This window comes from Gastrolobium bilobum, unplaced genomic scaffold, assembly GCF_033153095.1.
Source record: "Gastrolobium bilobum isolate Gb01-03AN ecotype WA unplaced genomic scaffold, APGP_CSIRO_Gbil_v1 utg13949, whole genome shotgun sequence".
NCBI lineage: Eukaryota > Viridiplantae > Streptophyta > Magnoliopsida > Fabales > Fabaceae > Gastrolobium > Gastrolobium bilobum.
In genome coordinates, this window is record NW_026899172.1 from 54,112 (window position 1) to 77,233 (window position 23,122).

The following is a 23,122-nucleotide window of genomic DNA, read 5'->3' on the forward strand; positions in this document are numbered from 1 at the left end:
TATATTTACCCGACAACAGCAAACCTCATTCACTGTCCTCCTTGTATATGTAGATGACATTGTGTTGATTGGTAATGATTTTTTAGAAATTTGTCGTGTAAAGCAATTGTTGGATGCTCAGTTTCGTATTAAGGACCTTGGAGAATTACGATTCTTCCTTGGTTTGGAGGTATCACGTTCTTCCAAGGGTATAATACTCATTCAACATAAATATGCCTTGGATATTATTACTGATATTGGACTTCTTGGCAGCAAACTAGCCAAAATTCCAATGGATGCTACAATTAAGCTTAATGTTTCACAAGGCTGTGTCTTTTCTGATCTATCTCCTTATAGGCATTTAATTGGACGCTTTCTTTATCTCACGACAACAAGACCTGACATATGTCATGCAGTTAATCATCTTAGTCAGTATGTAGCTTAGCCCACTGACGTTCACTTCACTGCTGCTAAACAAATTGTTCGATACTTGAAATCTGCATTAGGAAATGGTCTATATTTTCCTTCTAACAATGATCTTCAGGTCAAGGCCTTTGTTGACTCTGACTGGGCCACTTCTCCAGATACCATAAAATCTACATCAGGCCTATGCACCTTTCTTGGTCCAGCCTTGGTCATGTGGAGATCCAAGAGGCAATCCACCATATTCATGTTGCAGCAAACTCAACACAACGGCACACCCAACTAAATGCAGTTCCATCAGTTACGTGATTAGTTACGTGATTGATTGGATTTTATCAGTTACATCTATTAGTCAGTTACATCACTGACTTGAGCATTGGTTTTAGCTTGTTGTATAAATATATGAACCACATGTATTATTCTCAGTTTTTGAAGTAATGAAATTTATCACCAAATTTTAGACGTATAGAAAGTTCAATGAGACGTAAATATAACTTTAGAATTTAGCACAAGTCAAAATTGAAATAAATACACTTGATCGAAGTAATCTTGGAATAGAGCCAGAGGGACATATGTCAATGTGATAGGGTTTAGGGTTTAAATATAACTTCAGAATTTACACATGTCAAAATTGAAATAAATACGCTTGATTGAAGTAATCCTGGAATAGGAGCCAGAGGGACAAATGTCAATGCAGAGGTGGACCTAGGTTGTTACATATGTCCGCAAGTGCGGACATAAGATTTTAGGTTTTTTTTTTTTTTTGCATGTTGTTCTTATTTGTCTCTTGATTCAATATTTATATTAGGAGTAAATACTCTTTTAAATCCTCAATAAAAAATACGATCTCCACTTTAGTCCCTTATAAAAAAAATTAGTCTTGAGGTTTCTAAGAAATTCAAAGTGGATCAATTTAGTTAAAATCGTGATCCCTCACAAATTCAAAAAAGACCCACATTAGTTGCTCAAAAGGACTAAAATGTGTCCACTTTAAATTTCATAGGTACCAGGTCACTACATTTTTTTTGTAAGGGACTAAAGTGGAGACCGAATTTTTTGTTAGGGATCAAAAAGAGTATTTACTCTTATATTAGTTAGCAACGTAGCAACGTACATAAATGATTAAAACAACGTAGCAGTGCAAATTGATTAGAGAGAAAACTTATTCTTCCTCTCCTGTCACGTACCCATTCTCATGCTCGCATCATCCTTTGTTTGTTTTTTCATTTTGGTAAAAAGAGAGGATTGATTGCAGGTCTGACATTCTCAAATAAGTTAATCTATAGAGACGAGGCCTTCACTGTGATTTCGCTTGCCTTCTGTACAGGTAGTGTTGACTTTTTTATTCACCATTATAAAATAAATTGATGATATATGGATGTACTGTAGTATATTCTAATATTTGTTTTGGAAGATTGGTAAGATTTAGGGAGGAATGATTAATCAAACTATTGCCTTCAGCTTCTTATGGAAGCAACTAAAGCGTTAATCTAAACTGTCTTTACAAAAAAAAAAATTCGGAGACGCTGCTCCCGAACCCCCACCACTAAATGTGCGGACATAAAATTTTGTTCCTGGGTTCGCCACTGTGTCAATGTGATAGGCGTGAGTATTGAAGGTATATATCAACGCGTATATAAAATCAAGGGTTTTATAAGAGTTATGTTGTAGAAAAAGTGATTGTATAATATTATAGAGATTCGTTTTACGTGCCGTAATTTCTTTTTTTTTCTTTTTTCTTCAAAAAGTGTGGACCCCACAAAATGTTGTGTGTGTAAGAAAATTTGTTGTATCATATTAAATGATAAATACAAACCCCTAAAATTAAAACCACATGCAAACCAGCGTGTTGTGCGGACTAAAACTTCTCTCATTTTATTTAGTAAACGAGCATAAAAATATTGTTTCTCAATATTATATAAAATAATTTATTTTAAGTAAAAAAATTAAATGAAATTTACTTTTTTATTTTATTTTTATTTTTAATAAATTTTATTTATATTTTTTTACGTGTTTGTCTCCTGCAACCTAATAAAGAGTATGTCCTATATTATTATTGAAACAAATGTTCATCTTGTCTGTAACGTAATCGATACCCAATTGCTTACGTAACAGCCAAAAGCTTTTCTGATTATGCTTCTAACTCATGATATGGGCATTCGCGTTCAAGTAACAGTTTCAACAATTAATAAACTATTTTTTCGGTCATTCAATGCTTATAAAAGTGTCACTTTCATCAAGCCAGTGCAAACACTATTTTTTCGGTCATTCAATGCTTAACAGGGAAAAATGAGCGCTCTGTCATATCAAAGGTTTCTCCAAGTTCCACTTTTCACACCCTTCGTTGGAAAATAATGAGTATTATAGATGTATCGATCACCTGATACATATTTTATCAAATATAAACAAAAGTAACATATTTATACATATTTTTTTTATGGTTATTTTTTTTATATTCCTTTTTTTTTTTTGGGCCGGGGAAAATCTACTCCCTTTGTTGTCAGTTAGCTTTGACTTGTACGGACAACTTTGAATTTAAAAGATGGGAAATAATACTCTTATGCTATATAAGAGTACATCATTTTCCTACACTAATTCGTTTTCCGTGCCAATTAATTTTTTTTTTCTTTTTTAATATAAAATATGGGACCCACATTTAACTTCTCTCTACTTTTTTTATCTCCTACAATCCTACAACATAAGAAAACTTAAACCCTATCAAAATTGCCTTATAAAAGTAGGGTCCCAAGAAAACTAGAGCTTTCTATTACCAAAATTTTCTCCAATTTTTCCACCCATGTAATCAATTAGCTTTGTCTCCTGCAGACGACTTTGAAATTGATGGATACACATCAAAATCCCCACATCAATGAGGGAAGAAAATCTTGGGTACATCATACAGCTTTTATCGAATGGAATAAAATAGGAATAATAAAGAAAAACAAAGATATAAATAAAAAAAATAATAGAAAAAAAGTGTATCGAAATGGGTAAATCTACGTATTGAAAATTTTTCCCAACGAGGGGTCTAAGGAGAAAACAGCGCTCTGATTTTTTTTTTTTATTAATGTACCCAAAAAAAAGAAACCTACTTATTTTTTATTTTAATTACTTTAATAACATGATTAAATTAACTTTAAATTACAATAAAATATAGTTATCAAATTTAAAAGCACATGTAGAAAGTAGAAACTAAATATATTATATTTAGTTTTATCTTTAAACTTTATTGTGTTATAAATTTAACATACAATATTATAATTAAAAATAATGAAAATGATTAAACTAAAAATATATATGGATCAAGTTATAAAATTTCTTTTATAAAAATCAAATTAAAAATAAAAGTCACTTGTAAAGATAAAAGTATATTTAAATCAAATGTTCGTTTTTTTTACGGTCAATGTAGATAACTTATTTACCTTGAGTCTAAAACGACATTGTTTTAAGGTGAAAATCAAGATATTTTTATAATTATAATTTATTTCAAGATTATAATAATCTTTTTTATTATAATTTTTTAATTTTTCAATCCAAAATAATGTCATTTAAAAAAAATAATAAAGCCTTAAACCTAATTTAGAAATCAATTGATTCCTTTCTTGCGATATATCTGGTTGTGCGTCAACAAGAAGCACAATAGACTCCAATTATTTAATTTAATTTAAGGGAAATACAAGTCTCATGTTGCATGAGACTTGCTATCTCATGCCATAGACTCAAAATATGTGGGACCTACTCTTAAAAAAAAAAGTAAAAAAATAAATAAAAGCTAGCACGACTTTTGATGTATGAGTAGGAGGAGTATGTTATCTCATGTAACATGAGAAAAACATACCCCTTAATTTAATTAGACATCGCGCCCCTGCGTTTTAGAACACTTATTGGTTGGAAGATAACACTCTATTTATTTTATTTTTTTTAATACAAGAAATGAAAAAGTTGTCCCAATATAAAGTCCACAATAAAATCAAGCCTTCCTAACCAGCAAATCAACCCTTTAGTTTTATTTTATTTCCTAGAGTGGTGTTACTGTACAGAAAAATGACATATGCAACTTGAAGATATTAGTAGTGCAGAAACGCATTTGTAGCAAGGAGAAAGAAACTAAACAATTTGTATATTCATTCTCAAGTGTCAAGTATCTGTACAGTGCATCGAATATAAAGGAAAAAAGTAACAAATTCTGTTACAACCACTTGGGTGACGTGGCACTAAAAATAAGGAAAAAATAAAATAAAAAAAGTGATATTCTAATACTCCCCCTCAAGATGGAGAGTGAATGGAGAACTCCCATCTTGGAGAGAAGAGCATAAAACTGATTGGGATGAAGAGCCTTGGTGAACATGTCAGCAAGCTGATGAGAAGAGGCAATGTGGAAGGTTTTCAATTGTCCACGGGCAATACAATCACGGACAAGGTGACAATCGATCTCAATGTGCTTTGTACGCTCATGGAAAACAGGATTATCTGCAATATGGAGGGCAGATTTATTGTCACAAAACAGATGAACGGCAGTAGGATGAGGAAGGCCAAGATCCTGGAGCAGTTGCAAGAGCCAAAGTATTTCACAAGCGGCATTAGTTGCACGGTATTCAGCCTTGGCGGAACTTCTGGAGATGGTGGTCTGTTTTTTTGATTTCCAGGAGATGAGGGAAGCTCCAAGAAAAACACAAAAACCAGAAACAGAACGACGACTATCCAAGCAAGAGGCCCAATCGGAATCACAAAAAATTTGCAATTGTGAAGAAGAGTCAGAAGGGAAGAAGAGACCTTGACCAATTGTAGATTTAACATAAGCGAGTATTCTGTGAGCTGCTTGAAGGTGGGGAACCCGAGGAGTAGCCATGTATTGGCTAAGATGATTGACCGCAAAAGAGAGATCAGGCCTTGTGATTGTCAAGTAAAGAAGGCGGCCAATAAGTCTTCTGTATGGAGTTGGATCGGGTAGCAGGTCACCAGCAAGTGAGGAAAGCTTTAAGTTGACTTCCATGGGGGTTGATTTGGGTTTGCAACCAGAGAGGCCAGCATCCTGCAGAATATTAAGAGCATATTGATGCTGGCAGAGAGAAATCCCTTTGGAAGACCTGGCCACCTCAAGTCCCAAAAAATATTTGACAGGACCCAGAATCTTAAGTTTGAACTTGCTGTCTAGAAGAGCAGTGAGAAGCTGTACTTCAGATAAGTTGTTAGAAGCAACAAGTATATCATCCACATATATGAGAAGAGCAATAAAAAAAGAATCAGAGTGCAGAATGAATAAAGAATGATCAGCCTTGGACTGTCTAAAACCAAGAGATGTGAGAGCCGAAGAAAATTTTGAAAACCACTGTCTAGAGGCTTGTTTAAGTCCATATAAAGACTTGTGTAATCTGCACACCGCATTGGGGATGGACTCCCCCTGTCCATGATAACCAGGAGGCAATTTCATATAAACCTCTTCGAACAAGTCACCGTGCAAAAAAGCATTATTGACATCTAATTGGATTAGATGCCAATTATGAAGGGCAGCAAGGGCAAGCAGTAACCGTACTGAAGTTAACTTAGCCACTGGGGAAAAAGTTTCAGAAAAATCCACTCCCTCTTATTGAGTGAAGCCCTTGGCCACCAACCGGGCTTTATACCTTTCAACAGATCCATTGGAGTTATATTTGACCTTATAGACCCATTTACAGCCAACACAATTCTTGCCAGGAGGAAGTGGAACAATGGACCAAGTGTTATTGTGTTGTAGGGCCGAAATTTCAGCATCCATAGCTGCCTGCCACTCAGGAAGTTGAGATGCCTCAGAAAAAAAGGTTGGCTCAAAATGGTGGGATAAGGAATTAATAAAGGCAGTATGGGTAGGAGAAAGTTTATGATAGGAAAGAAAATTTGAGAGAGGGTGGGCTGTGGAAGAAGAACAAAAATAATCAGCCAAATGGGAGGGGGTGTGTCTAGTCCGAATGGGACGGTGGGAAGGCAAAGGGGGGGAGAGGGTTCGGTTGGGGAAAAAAGGGGAGGGGGAGAAATAGGGAAAGGGGAATCAGGCAGTGTATCAAAAGAAAAGGGAAAAACAGATTCAACAAAGGTGACATCCCTGGATATAAAGGTACGGTTAGAGGCTAAATCCAGCAGTTTATAACCCTTAAAACCAGGGGGATAGCCAAGAAAGACAGCAGGGACAGCCCTAGGTGAGAATTTATGTCGTGAGTGAGGGAGTGTGAACCCATAACAGAGACAACCAAAAATACGTAAGTGATCATAGGAAGGGGGCTTGTGAGACAAAAGCTCAAAGGGAGTTTTGTGGGAAAGTAAAGGGGAAGGGGTCCTATTAATGAGATATATGGCTGTGGTGACACAATCTTGCCAGTATGGAAGGGGGATATGGGATTGAAAGTGAAGTGCGCGAGCAACATTGAGGATATGCTGGTGCTTGCGTTCCACCACCGAGTTCTGCTGCGGACGGTTGACACAGGAATGAAAAACCTGGATACCTTTGGAATGAAAAATGTCAGAAACCATAAACTCAGGAGCATTGTCACAACGGATAGCCTTGATGGAAGCATTATACTGATTATGTATAAGGTGAATAAAATTAAGAAAAACAGAACGAAACTCAAATTTGCTTTTCAAAAAATAAGCCCATGTAAAACGGGTGGCATCATCAATAATAGTAAGAAAGTACTTGGATCCTTTAACAGAAAGATGCTGAAAGGGACCCCAGATGTCACAGTAAATGAGAGTAAAAGGAACAGAAGACAATTTAGGATTTAAAATAAAAGGTAATCGTTTCTGTTTTGCAATAGGACAAACAGTACAATGATGCGTGGAATCTATAGTGTCAGAATTAAGTAAAACATCCTTAATGGAATTCGAGACAGAAAAAGATAGATGACCTAGTCTAGCATGCCAAAGTGTAGAACTAGGCCTATTTACAGCAAAACAGAGGGATGGGGGAACAGAAAATTTGGGAAAAAGGGAGCAAACATCAAGAACATAAAGATTGCCACAACGTTTAGCAATCCCAATCGTCGTTGCCGTTGTAGGTTCCTGTAAAATACAATGAGAGGAAGTGAAATTAGCAACGAGAGAGGAATCGCGAGTGAGGGCACTGATTGACAAAAGATTAAAAGTAAAGGAAGGAACAAATAAAACATTTCGAAGAGATAAAGAAAGGGAAAGGGAAATGGAGGCAGAGCCTACGACAGGGACAGTCGAGCCGTTGGGAAAAGACACGACTGAAGCTGTGGACGGTGAAGAAGCACCAGAGGCAAGAAAAAAACGAGAGGAAAAACACACATGGTGAGTAGCACCTGTGTCCAAAATCCAACAAGAATTAGAGAAAGGGGAAGGGACAGTACCATTAAGGCTGGCAACAGAAGGAGGACCATCACTGAAGGAAGCAGAAGAGGACGTGACTGGAGCAACCGGAGCAGCAGAACCCTTATGGAGGAGAGACAACAGGTGAGCATATTGGGCGTGGTTGATCGCGACGGACGGTGCTGGAGAGGAATTAGGGTAAGGGTTTGGTGAATTTGAGAAAACTGGATAGGAGACTGAAGAGTTAGTGTGGGCCGAAGGATATTGGGCCGTGTTTAAGTGAGGGTTGTGTGGGTTGGGTCGTGGCTGTTTGGGCCTGTACCCTGTGGGAAAACCATGGAGACGGAAACATTTTTCCCTCACATGGCCCTGAGCGTGGCAATAGGTGCAAAAGGGGCGAGGACGGCGAGGGTTGGTGATGACAGCAACCACCGGCTGTGAGGAATCAGAGGGAAAAGGAGAAGTGGGAGTAGTGTTTATGGAGCTAAGCAATGGTGTATCAGGAGTGGCAGGAACTGGGATGGAAATCAGGCATTGACGTTCTTCTTGAAGAACCAGAGAGAAAACGCGAGCAAGCGATGGGAGAGGATCCGTCAGCAAGATCTGGCCGCGCACAGAGGAGAACGAATCGTTGAGACCCATAAGGAATTGTAGGGCATTATGTTGCTGCTGGGAGTCCAAGAGGTGACGCTATCCTCCACAGGTGCATGTAGGAAGAGGAAGGTGGCTCTGAAGCTCTTCACAGAGAGTCTTCAACTTAGTGTAATAGGTATTCACATCGAGTGAACCTTGGTGCAGGGAGGCAATTTCTTGCTTCAATTGAAAAATCCGAGGGCCATTTGCTTGTTGGAATCGAGTGCGCAAATCATTCCAGACATCAGAAACATTGGAAAAATAGATCAAGCTATCAACAATGGCTTTAGTTACAGAATTCAGAAGCCAAGAGATTACCATTAAGTTACACCTGTTCCACGAAGGAAAGAGCAATTCAGCATCAGCGGGACGAGGAACAGATCCATCAACGAAGACAAATTTATTCTTAGCAGTAAGAGCAATAAGCATGGCTCTACTCCAAGAGCTATAATTGGTTCCATCAAGAAAATGGGTTACCAAAACCAGGCCAGGATGATCACTTCCCTGAAGAGAATAAGGACTGGAAGCATCTTCCATTGTAGAAGATGAACCAGAAGAAGGATCTGAGGAAGGTGGAGGACGGTTATTGCCACGAGCCATCAGTAAACGCTATCTGATACCATATTAGTAGTGCAGAAACGCATTTGTAGCAAGGAGAAAGAAACTAAACAATTTGTATATTCATTCTCAAGTGTCAAGTATCTGTACAGTGCATCGAATATAAAGGAAAAAAGTAACAAATTCTGTTACAACCACTTGGGTGACGTGGCACTAAAAATAAGGAAAAAATAAAATAAAAAAAGTGATATTCTAATAGAAGAACTCTCTTTTTTTTTTTTTGTAAAAAATAAATAAATAAAATAATAAAATAATTATTTTTTTAAAATAAAAATAAATCAAACCCAATTATCAATCACGGCCAGTTTCTGGGAGGTTTCATTGATCTAAGATTTTTTTTTTATAATAAGGAGCGAAAATAAAGTTTTAAAATTGTAAGTATTATTAAGATTAAAAGGAGATATTTATTATTATAAATATTTTTTAGAGAGGAGCTAATTATTAGTACTAATTAATAGCCAATTATTATTAAAAAAAAATACTATTTTATACATAAAAAAAATTAGGGAGGGGGACCGTCCATTCTAGTCCCTCCGTCGGTCCACCCCTGATTTGAGGACAAGGAAATACTTTGACAAGTCCACAAAAGTTAATTTTATTTTCAGACTAAAACAAATGAAATACAAAGCACAAATGCTGAAACAGTGATCTACCATTATGAATATCATCAAATCAGGACGTAATTAAGTTACAATATTATGGGAATAACTGTGATAGATAGTTAGCAAGGCAGAGAAATATAATATGGTTCGAGAAAAATAAATAAAAAAATCCAGAAAGTTCAAGTTAACGAAGAAGATAAAATAAAGGAAAAAAAAGGTGTGTCATTTTAAATAACACACTTTATATCCTTTCACTCTTACAAAGAGATGAGACCTACACATTTAAATTTTATTTCACTCATTCTCTCTTTCATAATTCATCTCTTTTTATCACTTAAAATGATACAACTTTATATCATTTAAAATGATATATACTTTTTTCCTAAAATAAAATACAAAGACCACAACTTGCACTAGCTTTGAATTTCTTTTTTCATATATTATAGTTTAAAATAACTTTACATTCAGGATTATATTAAGATTTTATTTAGTTAAAGGATTGTGATGTAATTTTGCTCCCATTACATACTTCTTGAAGACCATTGAATTTTCCAAGATGTCCACATTTATGGCAGGCTTACTTCATTCATATAAATACTTCCAGTGGATGGTAATGCCTTCACATCCTCCACCCATCTTCTTACGTGATCATGGATTCCTCTCCCTCCAATATTAGATTTGCTTTGTTGTGGTTGGTATGTATAATCATGTTCAACTCAGTTATGTGCAGTTTGAAAGTTCACTGCAACGTGAAGGACATGAACACACTCCTACTCTTCAAACAAAGAGTCATAGATCCTTGAGACACGCTCTCCTCTTGGTTCACTGAACAAGATTGTTGTCAGTGGACAGGAGTTCAGTGTGATAATATCACGGGCAGAGTTACAGAGCTAAATCTTCCTTGTCATACAAATCACTCTGTAGTCATTGCTTATGGAGAGAAGGACGACAAATCACACTGCCTAACAGGTGAATTCAATATTTCATCTTTATTGGAACTTGAATATTTAAGCTACTTAAATTTGAGCAACAATGACTTCAAGGCTATCCAATATAACCCAAAATGTGATAACTTGTCAAGAGGTACACCTCCCCATCCGTGTGGAAACTCATCCAACCTCTATTATCTTGATTTATCATATAATTCTGATATTCTCATTTCTAATCTCCACTGGATTTCTAGCCTTTCATCCTTGCAATATCTTAACCTCGATGGCATTGATCTTCACAAGGAAATTTATTGGCTTCGGTCAGTGGCCATGCTTCCTTCACTTGTAGAGTTACACTTGCAGAGCTGTCAACTTGAAGACATCCATCCATCTCTTTAGTATGCTAATTTTACTTCACTTCAAGTTTTAGATCTCGCTGATAATCATTTTATATCTGAGTTGCCTAGTTGGTTATTCAATCTTAGTTCTCACATCTCCCATATTGACCTTAGCCAAAATCATATACATGGCCAGCTATCTACAATATTGCCAAATCTTGGAAGCATCAAATCCTTGGTTTTCACATAATAATCTTGTTGGACCCATTCCAGATTGGGTAGGGCAACTTGAACAACTTCAAGATCTTGATCTTTCTTATAATTCATTTTCTGGTCCAATTCCCACAAGTTTGGGAAATCTATCATCCTTGATTGAATTGTATCTCTTTTCAAATCACTTGAATGGAAATCTTCCAGAAAGTCTGGGGCAACTCTTCAATTTGAAGGCCATGACAGTTGGTGATAATTCCTTGACAGGAATTGTGACTCAAAGAAATCTACTATCTCTTTCAAATTTAAAATACATTTCCTTGAGCTCGCCAACCTTGATATTTGATTTTGATCCTGAATGGGTCCCTCCGTTTCAACTTCAACGTATTGAGTTGGGATATGTGGGTGGCAAACTTCCTTCATGGCTATTTACACAGAGTTCTCTCAAAAGTCTAACCATTAGACACTCAAGTGCTTCATTTGAACCTCTTGACGAGTTTTGGAACTTTGCTACTCAACTTGAATATCTGTTTTTACACAACAACACAATCAATGGGGACATGTCAAATGTGTTGCTAAACTCGACATTTATTTCCTTGATTTCCAATAATTTGAGAGGTGGCTTGCCTCGATTAACACCAAAAGTGACCTCTTTGATTTTATATAACAACTCTTTAACCGGATCCATTTCTCCTCTATTGTGTCACAAAATGGTAGAAGAAAGCAATTTATTTTATTTAGAAATGAGCAATAATCTTTTATCTGGAGAACTCACAGATTGTTGGAATGACCGGAAATTGTTGTGTCATGTTGGTTTGGGGAAGAATAACCTAACAGGCAAGATTCCTCACTCTATGGGATCCTTGTCTAACCTCATTTCATTGGATTTAAGTAGCAATAAATTCTTCGGAGAAGTACCTTTGTCACTAAAATATTGCCAGAATCTTTGGATCCTCAATCTAGGTGAAAATAACTTCTCTGGAGCTATACCAAACTGGATGGGGGGGAGCGCAAAAGCTCTACGACTGAGGGCGAATCAATTCAGTGGCAATATCCCCACACAAATATGCCAACTTAATTCACTAATGATCATGGATTTTGCAAACAACACATTATCAGGACCAATACCCAATTGTCTCCTTAACTGCACAGCCATGCTTTCTGATGAACATGCTTCAATTAGTAAGCTCGGCATTACTGTTCAAGTAACTGGTTACAGACCAGTAGACACTGTTTTCGTTATTAGGATGCCCATAAAAGGCAATGAATTAGCATATGTGAATTTTATGTATGCTATTGATCTTTCAAGCAACAATTTGTCTGGAACAATGCCTTTAGAGATTTTCATGCTGACTAGATTGCAATCAATGAATTTGTCCCATAATCAATTAGTAGGGACGATACCAGATGAAATTGGAAACTTGAAACAATTGGAGTCCATTGATCTCTCAAGTAATCGTCTTTCAGGACAAATTCCACAGTCCATGTCTGGTTTATCTTTTCTTGGTATATTGAACGTGTCTTTCAACAATTTTATGGGCAAAATCCTATTGGGGACCCAACTTCAAGGTTTCACAAATCTTGGTTATATAGGTAATAATAAATTATGTGGACCTCCACTTACCCAGATCTGCCCACAAGATGAAAAATCGCATAATACAAAACCGATGGGAGAAGATCACGATGATAATGATGATAGATCTGTAGTATCTTCATGGTTCTACATGGGCTTGGGAATCGGATTTGCATCGGGATTTTGGGGAGTTTTTGGTCTCATATTATTCAACAGGACATGCAGACATGCTTATTTCAGATTTCTTCACCGACTGTACACCATGGTGATTCAAAAGATGTGTTCCCTGTATTGAAACCTAAGAGATTGCAACTGTGGTAAGTAAAGAAGCACTTTTTTAAGCTTTAAATTGGATCTGATTTTACTACATATGTATTTATATTGTTTAAATCAAATATATTATATCTAATATCCAAAAATCGAGTGCCTTTTACTCTCTTTAGATTAGAAGTATATCGTCTACCTATTTACCTATATATATATATATATATATATATATATATATATATTTCGCTATATGTGTGTGGGTTGTTTTGTAGGTATCTTTCATATATTCTTAATTAGCATCCCAAAACTCCATGTTTCTGAGTCATCAATTACAGTATAATGACTTAAATGGGCATAAATAAAGCACACATAACATTTCTTTTCTCATGCGCTAATTCCTGAAATCGATGTTAGCATTGTGCTTTTGATATTAATATCTGAATTATTTTCAAACTAGAAAACATTTAACTGGTTATTTATCCTTGCAAATTCTATACAAAATTTGCAGGTCCTTGATGTCTATGTTTCGACAAGTTATTAATTTCACCCAGAGGTTTTACAAGAGGCCACAAGGTTGCTTTTGTTATTGAAGATATACAAATAAGAAAAGTGACATGTCAGTTCTTGTTTTTATTAAGTTGTATCGTTGGAAACACCTCTATTTCATCTGTAGAATTTATGTTGTGTGTTAAGTTTAGAATGTTTCTTTATACTAAATCATAATGAAAATGTTTTTATACTAGTTCAATTATTTAGCATATCATGTTGTACCTTTGAATCTGCAGTAATTACGCCTGAAACAAAAAAAATAAAACTTAAACAACAGAAGGAGTTTTAAAAATCAAATAAAATTACGAGGGATAGTGAGATGCAAGGCCTGATATCACCCCTTGGATTCTATATATATATATATATATATATATATATATATATATATATATATATATATATATGAGGCAGGATCCTTTGACACCAGTGTCAAATTTTAAATTTGACACCTTATCTTAAAGCCGTTAGATACAAAAAAATCAACGACTCTGATTTGTAAGCATGTGATACCATTAATCTTTTTTGATCTAACGGCTCTAAGATAAGGTGTCAAATTTGAAATTTGACACCAGTGTCAAAGGATCCTACCTCTATATATATATATGGGGTTTATTAATCTTATGTTACATGAGAGTACTATCTCATGTGGGTGATACAAATATGTGGGGTCCACAATTTAAAATGAAAAGAAAAAAGAAAAGAAAAAATTGGCACAAAATTCTATGAGTGTATAACATGAGATAGGTATCTTATGTTGCATGAGAGTATCATTTCCCTATATATATATATATATATATATATATATATATATATATATATATATATATATATATATATGTTAAACTACTATTTAAGATTAGATCCTTCCGTGTATACTCATTCGTGGTGCTCAAACAAAATAAAGAGAATGTTGTTTGTAACATCCCATGTATACCCGAATTGTTATCATGTCATCGTATTAAACTGCGTTTAATTAAAATTGTAGAGTAACTTTTTCTTTTCAATTATGACGTCATTATCATTTACCAAGTTGATTACTTAATCATTTTCAAAACATTGCCTGAATGTAATTGCAATAAAACTAAATACACTGAAATACCTCAATATATAAATAACTGTGAGTATCTAAGTCACGAAACTACAACACGTAGTCCGGACCATAATCCTGATACAATTATACAACTTCATACTAAAATAAAACATAGTCAAACAATGTGGCATGGACAATTCTCATGCTCACCAAATAAGGCAACAAGCCCAACAGAGTCTCACATCAAATAATCATAATAACAAAGGTAAAACATGTCAGAATCCAGCATATCTTCATAAACAGCATATATCTAACTCAGTTCCGGCCTCCTGCCGCCCGAGGTCTCAAACCCGAGTTACCTGAACCTGAAAATGTGCCTCAAACATGGGGTGAGATCTCTAAACAGAAATCTCAGTAAGGGTTTCTCCACCCCAAGCTCACTTACATGTGCAATATAAGTTCTAAAACAGTAAAACAATATAAGTTCCAAAATCAGTGCAATGCAGCAGATAATCATGTCATGTGTGTCAAATATTCTACTGGCCAGAGAAATGCAGGGTTTACATACGTCTATTACCTACAATCAGTGCAAGTTCATACTTGCATCCACCCACAGAATCACCCCATGGTATCTCTCCTACATACTCAGGCTTACCGTCTAGGTGGAATAACACATGCATACTATAAGGCATTTGCACATAACAACTCAACAACATTTCAAACATAAATACATGAAAACACATGATGCATATAAACCATCCCCCCATGGGGTATGGTGGAACCAACAATGGCTAAACCGAGGACACAAAAGCTTACCTCTAAGCAAACAATCCAATCCAAGGTCCACACCAGGTCAAAGTCCACACACAGCACAATCACAATCTTTCTTTATCATATCAATATTTATAATCTAAGAGTTCATGACAATACGACAACGTTTTCCTTTTACGTTTCATGCCATTAGGCTTCTCACGAAGCCATAAGCCCTTAATCCCTTTGATTCTGACTTAGATTAATTATTACAGAGGTTAAACTCAACCAATCCAGGGTCCATAAACCCCAAATACAGTTCTGTAAGAACAGAACAGTCACTGTCTCAAAATTTCCAGAATATCCAGATATTTGTCGAGGACATATCCGGATATCCATATCCAGATATCCATATCCGGATATCACAAGTCCCATATTCGGATATCATATCCGGATATTTCGCGACAAAATGCAGTTTTTGTATTTCTCGAGATATCACTCCCAAGGTTCCATTTTTAACACATTAAAACGTTAAAGCATGCATCTTGAAACCCCTTTAGACCAGTTATCATGTTGGTTACTTGTTCATCTTATTAAACATGCCAAGGTTTCATTTTTAACTAAGGAAACTCATTATCAAGGGTGACGAACTTGAAAGAAACTGACCTTGAAGGTCGAGGCATGTGAGAGGGAAAAACAAAATTTTTCGAGCGGAATAACACATACCATATCAAGAAACATGCTTTAGGGCATGGATGTTACCTTGTTTGCTTTCCAAAACTGGAGGATGATCAAGATGAGGCTTGAAGATGCAAGCCCTCTAATGTTGATCCACACCACCCTTTGTCAAGACGAAAGAACTCTTCTTCAAGGCCACCAACGAAAACACCAATGGAGGCAAGCTATGCGCCCAATGTGTGAAGGAGGAGGCTAGGTCAAGGTGTTTAGAAGAGTGAATATTCAGCAAGAATAGACACAAAAGTGGCGCATGGTTTTCTTTGAAAAAGGCTAGGTTATTTCGAAACTCTCTTAAGAAAAACCTCACAAAAGGAACCCACAAGGAGATGAGAGAATGAGTTAATTAAAATCTTATTTTCTTCACTCAAATAAGGCCCTATATATAGCGCACACTAGGGGGACGAGTGGAGTTGTTGCAAAATTCAAATCTTGTCAACAACCTCCTCTCACATCCTCATGATATCAAGTGAATATCTCAACAAGAATCTGACTCAACAACCATCATATGGCCAGCCATATGGTGCGCCCCACTTGGCCTCATAACAGTCCAGATACATTGAACAGTTGCATTCAAACTTGAACCAACTGTCTCACTTATTCTCTCAACAAACCAAATCTGACTGGAGCTCATTTGGTTGATCCTATGACCATCATCAGATACCATAATCAGTGCCCCATATCCTCACTAGAAGATTCTCAAAGATCTCCTCTTGATATTTGGGATTTGTTCCAACAAGATCTTATCTTATCCTTTTGTTATGAAACAACTTTTCATAGCCAATTCAAATTCGAATTCAAACATTTGAATTCAAACGTTCAAATATTTAAATTTTAAATTCAAATTCAAATTCCAAATTCAAATTTCAAATTCAAAATTTCAAATTTCAAATTTCAAATTTCAAATTCAAAATTCGAATTTCAAAATTCAAAATCAAAATTCAAATTTCAAAATTCAAATTTCAAATTTCAAATTTCAAATTCAAAATTCAAAATTTAAACATTTGATAATTAATTTAACTAATTAAATTAATTAGTAATGTCTTGGACCATCCAAGCCCATTAACTAACCATGCGCCCTTTTTTCCTTTTGGTGGGCTTCCAAACTTCTTCTTGGGCTAACAACCATTATTAGGCCCAATACCTTTAATGCTATATTGTCATGACAATAAGGTGTTAGTGTGTGACCCATTAGGCCCAACATAGCCACTGACATAAATGGGTTTGGGCCCAATAAGCCCACAACCCATCTAATGACAACACAGAGCACTAGCAATGCTTTGTTGCCCCAGAGCTAGTTAGGTTAATGACATAATCATCCTATTACACATATTTGGTTGCCGTATGTATTTCCTTTCGTCTCGGTTACCTTTCCATAAAACCTAGGGTAAGGAAGCGTATCAACCTTTGCGGTTTAGGGTAAGCTTTATTCGAAATAGGGAATCTTCAATTTACTGACTCTAAAGGCAGATCATCTCATGATCTCTTTTACTATGCATAGATTCCCGAGTCCTTGTAAATGTCATCCTGATTTCTCCGGTTTACAGATAACCTAATCTCTCACAGAGATTTGACGAATTCCTTCAGCTTATCACCCTAGCCCTGTGCTCTTTCAGGACAAGCCCAACAGTATACCTATGAGTCTCCATGTTTCAGGCAGACGAGGTATACAGTCAAAGCATGCCTTCTAGAACACAATCTAGGTAATAACTTCTGGTCTTAGGAAAGACATACCCAAATATAAAGAGACTACTCTAATGATACTCTCTGTGAGAGTTCCTCATAGAGTCTCTTGGTGGGTCTGTTCAGTGCGAGTTATACCCTTATAGGTCCACCCACGACTTTAGCTAAGACATCTCCATATCTGTAGCACATGAGGTCTATACCTTGTATCCATATACAAGTAGATAAGTCGTGCTAGTCTTACCCGAGATTACTGACCCCATTCTCAGTATCTCTAGACTAGGAACATAAAATTAGGAATAAACATCCGGTATTCTTGAATCCTCATGATTGTGATCTCATCACAGATACTCAAGAGATACCTATTTTATTCCACGGGGTTTATCAAGCTATTCATAATATATTAACATTAATATCGAGACAGAATTATGAAACAAGATAAAGAGTGCTTTCTTTTATTTGCGACAATATTAAAAAGGTCTACATCTATGTCCTTATTTAATCATAAGATTGTCTCTAGGACACCCAAATACTAACAAGCTCCCACTTGGCCTAGAGCCAATCAGACCTAAGTCGTATACCCAAAGCCTCATAATGACTATCATGTTTTCTCTGAGAAACAGCCTTTGTCAGAGAATCAGCCAGGTTATCATCTGTGGGAACATAATCCATCTTTACATCCATTCTATCAATGATTTCTCTAATCAGGTGATATCTGCGGAGCACGTGCTTAGATCTTTGATGAGACCTAGGTTCCTTTGACTGCGCAATGGCTCCAGTGTTGTCGCACAACAACTGTATGGGCTCATCCACGCTTGGAACCACCCTAAGTTCTGATATGAACTTCTTGATCCACACGGCCTCCTTAGCCGCTTCTGAAGCAGCTATATATTCAGCTTCTGTTGTTGAATCTGCTGTTGCCTCCTGCTTGGAACTCTTCCAAGATACTGCCCCACCATTTAAGGTGAATACGAACCCTGACTGTGACTTGCAGTCATCTTTGTCACTCTGAAAGCTGGCATCAGTGAACCCTTTCACTGTTAGCTCATCAACCCCACCATAGACCAGAAACACATCCTTAGTTCTTCTTAAGTACTTAAGGATGGTCTTGACTGCCGTCCAGTGACCCTCTCCAGGGTCTGACTGGTATCTGCTCGTAATGCTTAAAGCATATGAGACATCTGGTCTCGTACATATCATGGCATACATGATGGATCCAATAGCCGAAGCGTATGGAATTCCACTCATGCGATCCTTCTCAGCCTGTGACTTAGGACACATGGCCTTTGAAAGATGTACCCCATGACTGACGGGAAGAAAACCCCTTTTTCGACCCTTCCATGCTAAACCTCTTTAGCATCTTGTCAATATACGTGGATTGAGATAAACCCAGCAGCCTGTTTGATCTATCTCTATAGATTTTTATACCAAGTATAAAGGCCGCCTCTCCCAAATCCTTCATGGTGAAGCTTTTTGAAAGCCACTCTTTCGTCGTTTGTAATGTGGGGATGTCATTTCCTATTAACAATATGTCATCTACATAAAGTACTAGGAAGACGACATTACTCCCACTAACCTTCTTGTAAACACAAGGTTCATCCTCGTTCTTGATAAAACCGTTACTCTTAACGACTTCATCAAAACGAATATTCAAACTCCTTGATGCTTGCTTTAGCCCATATATCGACCTTTGAAGTTTGCATACCATATGCTCCTGATCTTTGATTTCAAAGCCTTCAGGTTGTGTCATGTACACATCCTCCTTCAAGAACCCATTCAAGAAGGCGGTCTTGACATCCATTTGCCAAATTTCATAGTCGTGATATGCCGCTATTGCAAGCATGATCCTAATAGATTTGATCATGGAAACAGGTGAGAAAGTCTCATCATAGTCAACTCCTTGTCTTTGACGATACCCTTTCGCAACCAACCTAGCTTTGTAGGTCTGAACGTTGCCATCTGCATCAGTCTTTCTTGTAAAGACCCATTTGTTACCAATAGGAACTATTCCTTGCGGTTTAGGAACCAAGGTCCATACCATGTTTTGATACATCGATTCCATTTCAGATTCAATGGCTTCAAGCCATCTAGAAGAGTCAACATCCTTGACTGCCTCTTCGTAGTTACTTGGTTCATCATCCTCGACGGTTTGCTGATTCTCAATCACAAACTCATACCTCTCAGGTGGATGGATGCCCCTCGTTGACCTACGGAGTTGTGTGTTTACTTCTCCATTGCAGAACGTCGCCTGTGGAGCAGACTTGGGTTCCTCAATCTGTTCATGTGGTTCTTGAACTTCTTCAAGATCAATCTTACTCCTACTAGCTCCTTGAGAGATCAAATCCTTCTCAAGGAACTCAGCATTCTTTGACACAAACACTTTGTGTTCATCCATGGAGTAAAAGTAGTATCCCTTAGTACCTTTGGGATACCCCACAAATAGACATTTAGTACTCTTAGCACTAAGCTTGTCTGATGCCAACGCTTTGACGTAAGCCGGCGATCCCCATACCCTGAGGTAACTCAGGTTGGGTCTCTTACCATTCCATATCTCATATGGTGTGGTCTGAACAGATTTAGACGGTACCCTATTTAGAAGGTATGCCGCTGTGTCTAGGGCATATCCCCAAAACGATTTTGGAAGTTGAGTCTCATTCATCATAGACCTGACCATGTCTAACAAGGTCCTGTTTCTCCTTTCGGAGACACCATTTTGGTGTGGTGTGTAAGGTGCAGTAAACTGCTAGAGAATTCCATTTTCTCTCAGATAATCCTGAAACTCATGGCTCAGATATTCACCACCACGATCTGATCGTAATGTCTTAATCATCTTGCCACGCTGTTTCTCTACTTCATTCCTAAACTCCTTGAACTTTTCAAAGGCTTCGGATTTATATCTCATTAGGTACACGTACCCAAATCTTGATTTGTCATCTGTAAAGGTAATGAAATAGGAGTATCCTCCTCTAGCCTCTATAGACATTGGCCCACAAACATCAGTGTGAATGAGTTCTAATAACTCACTAGCCCTATGACTCTCAAGCCCCTTGGGCTTATGACAAGTCATTTTCCCAATAGAAAATGTACCATTCTTAATACTAAAAGTAAAACCATCTTGTTCTAAACAAGAAATAGAAATAATGTTTCTAGAAATGTTCGGAACATAAAGACAATTATTCAAATGCAGTAAAAGGCCCGTAGGCAAAATAAGGTCGGCATCTCCAACAGAATGAGCTTGCCAACGCGAAGATCCACCTCGTTTCTCTCCAATCTCCTTGGGCTCCTAAGCACCTGCAACATATTGCAGATATGAGAACCACAACCGGTATCCAATACCCATGAAGTCGGATTAGCACAAGAATAATTTATCTTAATCATGAAAGTACCTGAGGCAGAAGCATCACCATGCTTCTTGTCCTTCACACTCTTCAGGTAGTCTAGACAATTCCTCTTCCAATGGCCTTTCTTGCCACAATGGAAGCACTCAGCATCGCCTTTGTCCTTGGATGCTTTCTTACCCTTCTTGTTGCCCTTCTTCTTCTTGGATTTTCCTTTGGGCTTAATGGAGTCACCTTTAGCAGGCTCCTTACCCTTACCCTTACCCTTGGCCTTGTTAGGCCTACCAATCAGAAAAGCTTGTGTCCTATCCTTCTTGATAGACACTTCAGCAGTTGTTAACATGCTTAACAATTCAGGCAAGCTCACAAGCATCCCATGCATGTTATAATTCATTATGAATTGACTGAAGGAAGGTGGAAGTGAGGCCAGGACTAAGTCATTACTCAGTGCGGCATCCATCAAGAAGCCTAGATTTCCTAGCTTCTCAATCAGCCCGATTATCTTAAGAACATGACTGCTAACAGACATGTTCTCAGACATCCTGCAAGAGAACGGTTCTCTAGAGGCCTCATACCTCTCATGCCTGCCTTTAACGTCATACAACTCCTTGAGATGTAAGACAATAGAGGGAGCATCCATATGCTCATGCTGCTTTTGCAGTTTAGGTGACATGGATGCCAACATGATGCATACTGCCATCGTATCGTCATCCATGTGTTGTTTGTGGGCCTCGAAATCATATTCCATGAACCCTTCTTCCCCTTCCTTAGGAGCTACGGGTAATGGACCATCAAGGACGTAGGCAATCTTTTCGGCCCTAAGAACAATTCTCAGGGTCCGATACCAGTCCATAAAGTTTGAACCGGTCAGTTTATTCGTATCAAGTATTGAGCGCAGTGACAGTGGATTAGTCATACTAAAAACTGAAAAATGTAAAGAAAGATTAATCAATATATTGTCGTGTTACAATTTATTAAAGACTTTAAATAAATTGCCCCTCCCACTATTTTATCTAAGTCAATGACCCTTACCATTTGACTTAGGGTTAATCTACTTTTAGATTTTACCTTAGTGAGATTAAGAGTGCGATTATTTATTTTAACCCTCGTCTGAGACCGCAAGATTAATTTAAATAATGGGTTGATCAACAGTATCTCATACCCTCTCTTAACATTAGGTTGACAACTCCTTGTCACTTAGTGGTGCATCTCATGCAACCAACCTAGCATTATTTCCCTAAGCCCATAAGCCCGGCTGGGCCTGCAACTTATGCCTTAGTTAAGCATCAACCAGCACCCTAAGTGTCTAACACTTCTAATACTTCTCTTACTCAACGAAACAGTGGGTCCCAACTGAGTTGTGGAGCACCACTATGTAGAGGAGGTTCGAGTAATATTGGTGGTGGGAGGTAATCATATGCTTAATAATTTATTCTTTTTAAGGGTTCCTTTTATTTAGGGATTTTATTAGGTCTCATCAAACGTATTAACATATTATCATGCTAGTCGTAACCTATGTCATACATCTATCGGTTTAGACTAGTCGAAATTGGACGTGCATAATAATACATACAAGCGCGCTTTGTCCAATTCATGCATACTAGTCGTTTAAAACATAATAGCATACATGCTAATAAAACAATTTTATTTGAGACGGTCATGGTGCTCGTGCATTCGTCCTTCCGCTTCTCAAGCCATGGCTCCTTGTCGTCTAAAGGCCACTAGCCTATTTCTCTAATTACATATAATTGAAGAAACTCCAAAACATCTTTGGAGGGACAAATACAAAATTTAAAATTCAAAATTACATTTTAATTCAAATCGAACAAAATTACACCTTTAATTTAAAATATAAAATTTGAAATTTAAACTCGGGCACCATGACAATCCCCTTCCAATTTGTACCTGTAAATACAAATAACTTGCAAGCACATAATATCACATATAACATGTTCATCCATACGTCAGATCATTTTAACATATAAAATATCAACACAAGAATCATGATTCAAATTTTCTTAATGGCCGAATTATATAACAATTAATATAATTTAAATTTTGATGACTTTTCTCAAAGAACACAAAATTAAACCACACATGCTGACACCACACATGGTATGGCCGAATCACATATCACATATATGATTAAATTTTTAACAAAAT

General features: G+C 37.0%; 2 protein-coding genes across 2 annotated transcripts; one reads left to right on the forward strand and one right to left on the reverse strand.

The window, feature by feature from the left end:
* Positions 1–8,394: 8,394 nt before the first annotated feature.
* On the reverse strand, positions 8,395–8,937 carry LOC133287968 (uncharacterized). The gene has a single exon (XM_061485668.1). It carries the CDS (start codon positions 8,935–8,937, stop codon positions 8,395–8,397), a length of 543 nt encoding a protein of 180 aa, XP_061341652.1.
* Positions 8,938–10,196: 1,259 nt separating this feature from the next.
* On the forward strand, positions 10,197–13,551 carry LOC133287966 (receptor-like protein EIX2). The gene is made up of 3 exons (XM_061485665.1): positions 10,197–10,526; positions 10,741–12,924; positions 13,383–13,551. Exon 2 carries the CDS (start codon positions 11,013–11,015, stop codon positions 12,900–12,902), a length of 1,890 nt encoding a protein of 629 aa, XP_061341649.1. The 5' UTR covers positions 10,197–10,526; positions 10,741–11,012; the 3' UTR covers positions 12,903–12,924; positions 13,383–13,551.
* The last annotated feature ends 9,571 nt before the right edge of the window (positions 13,552–23,122 follow it).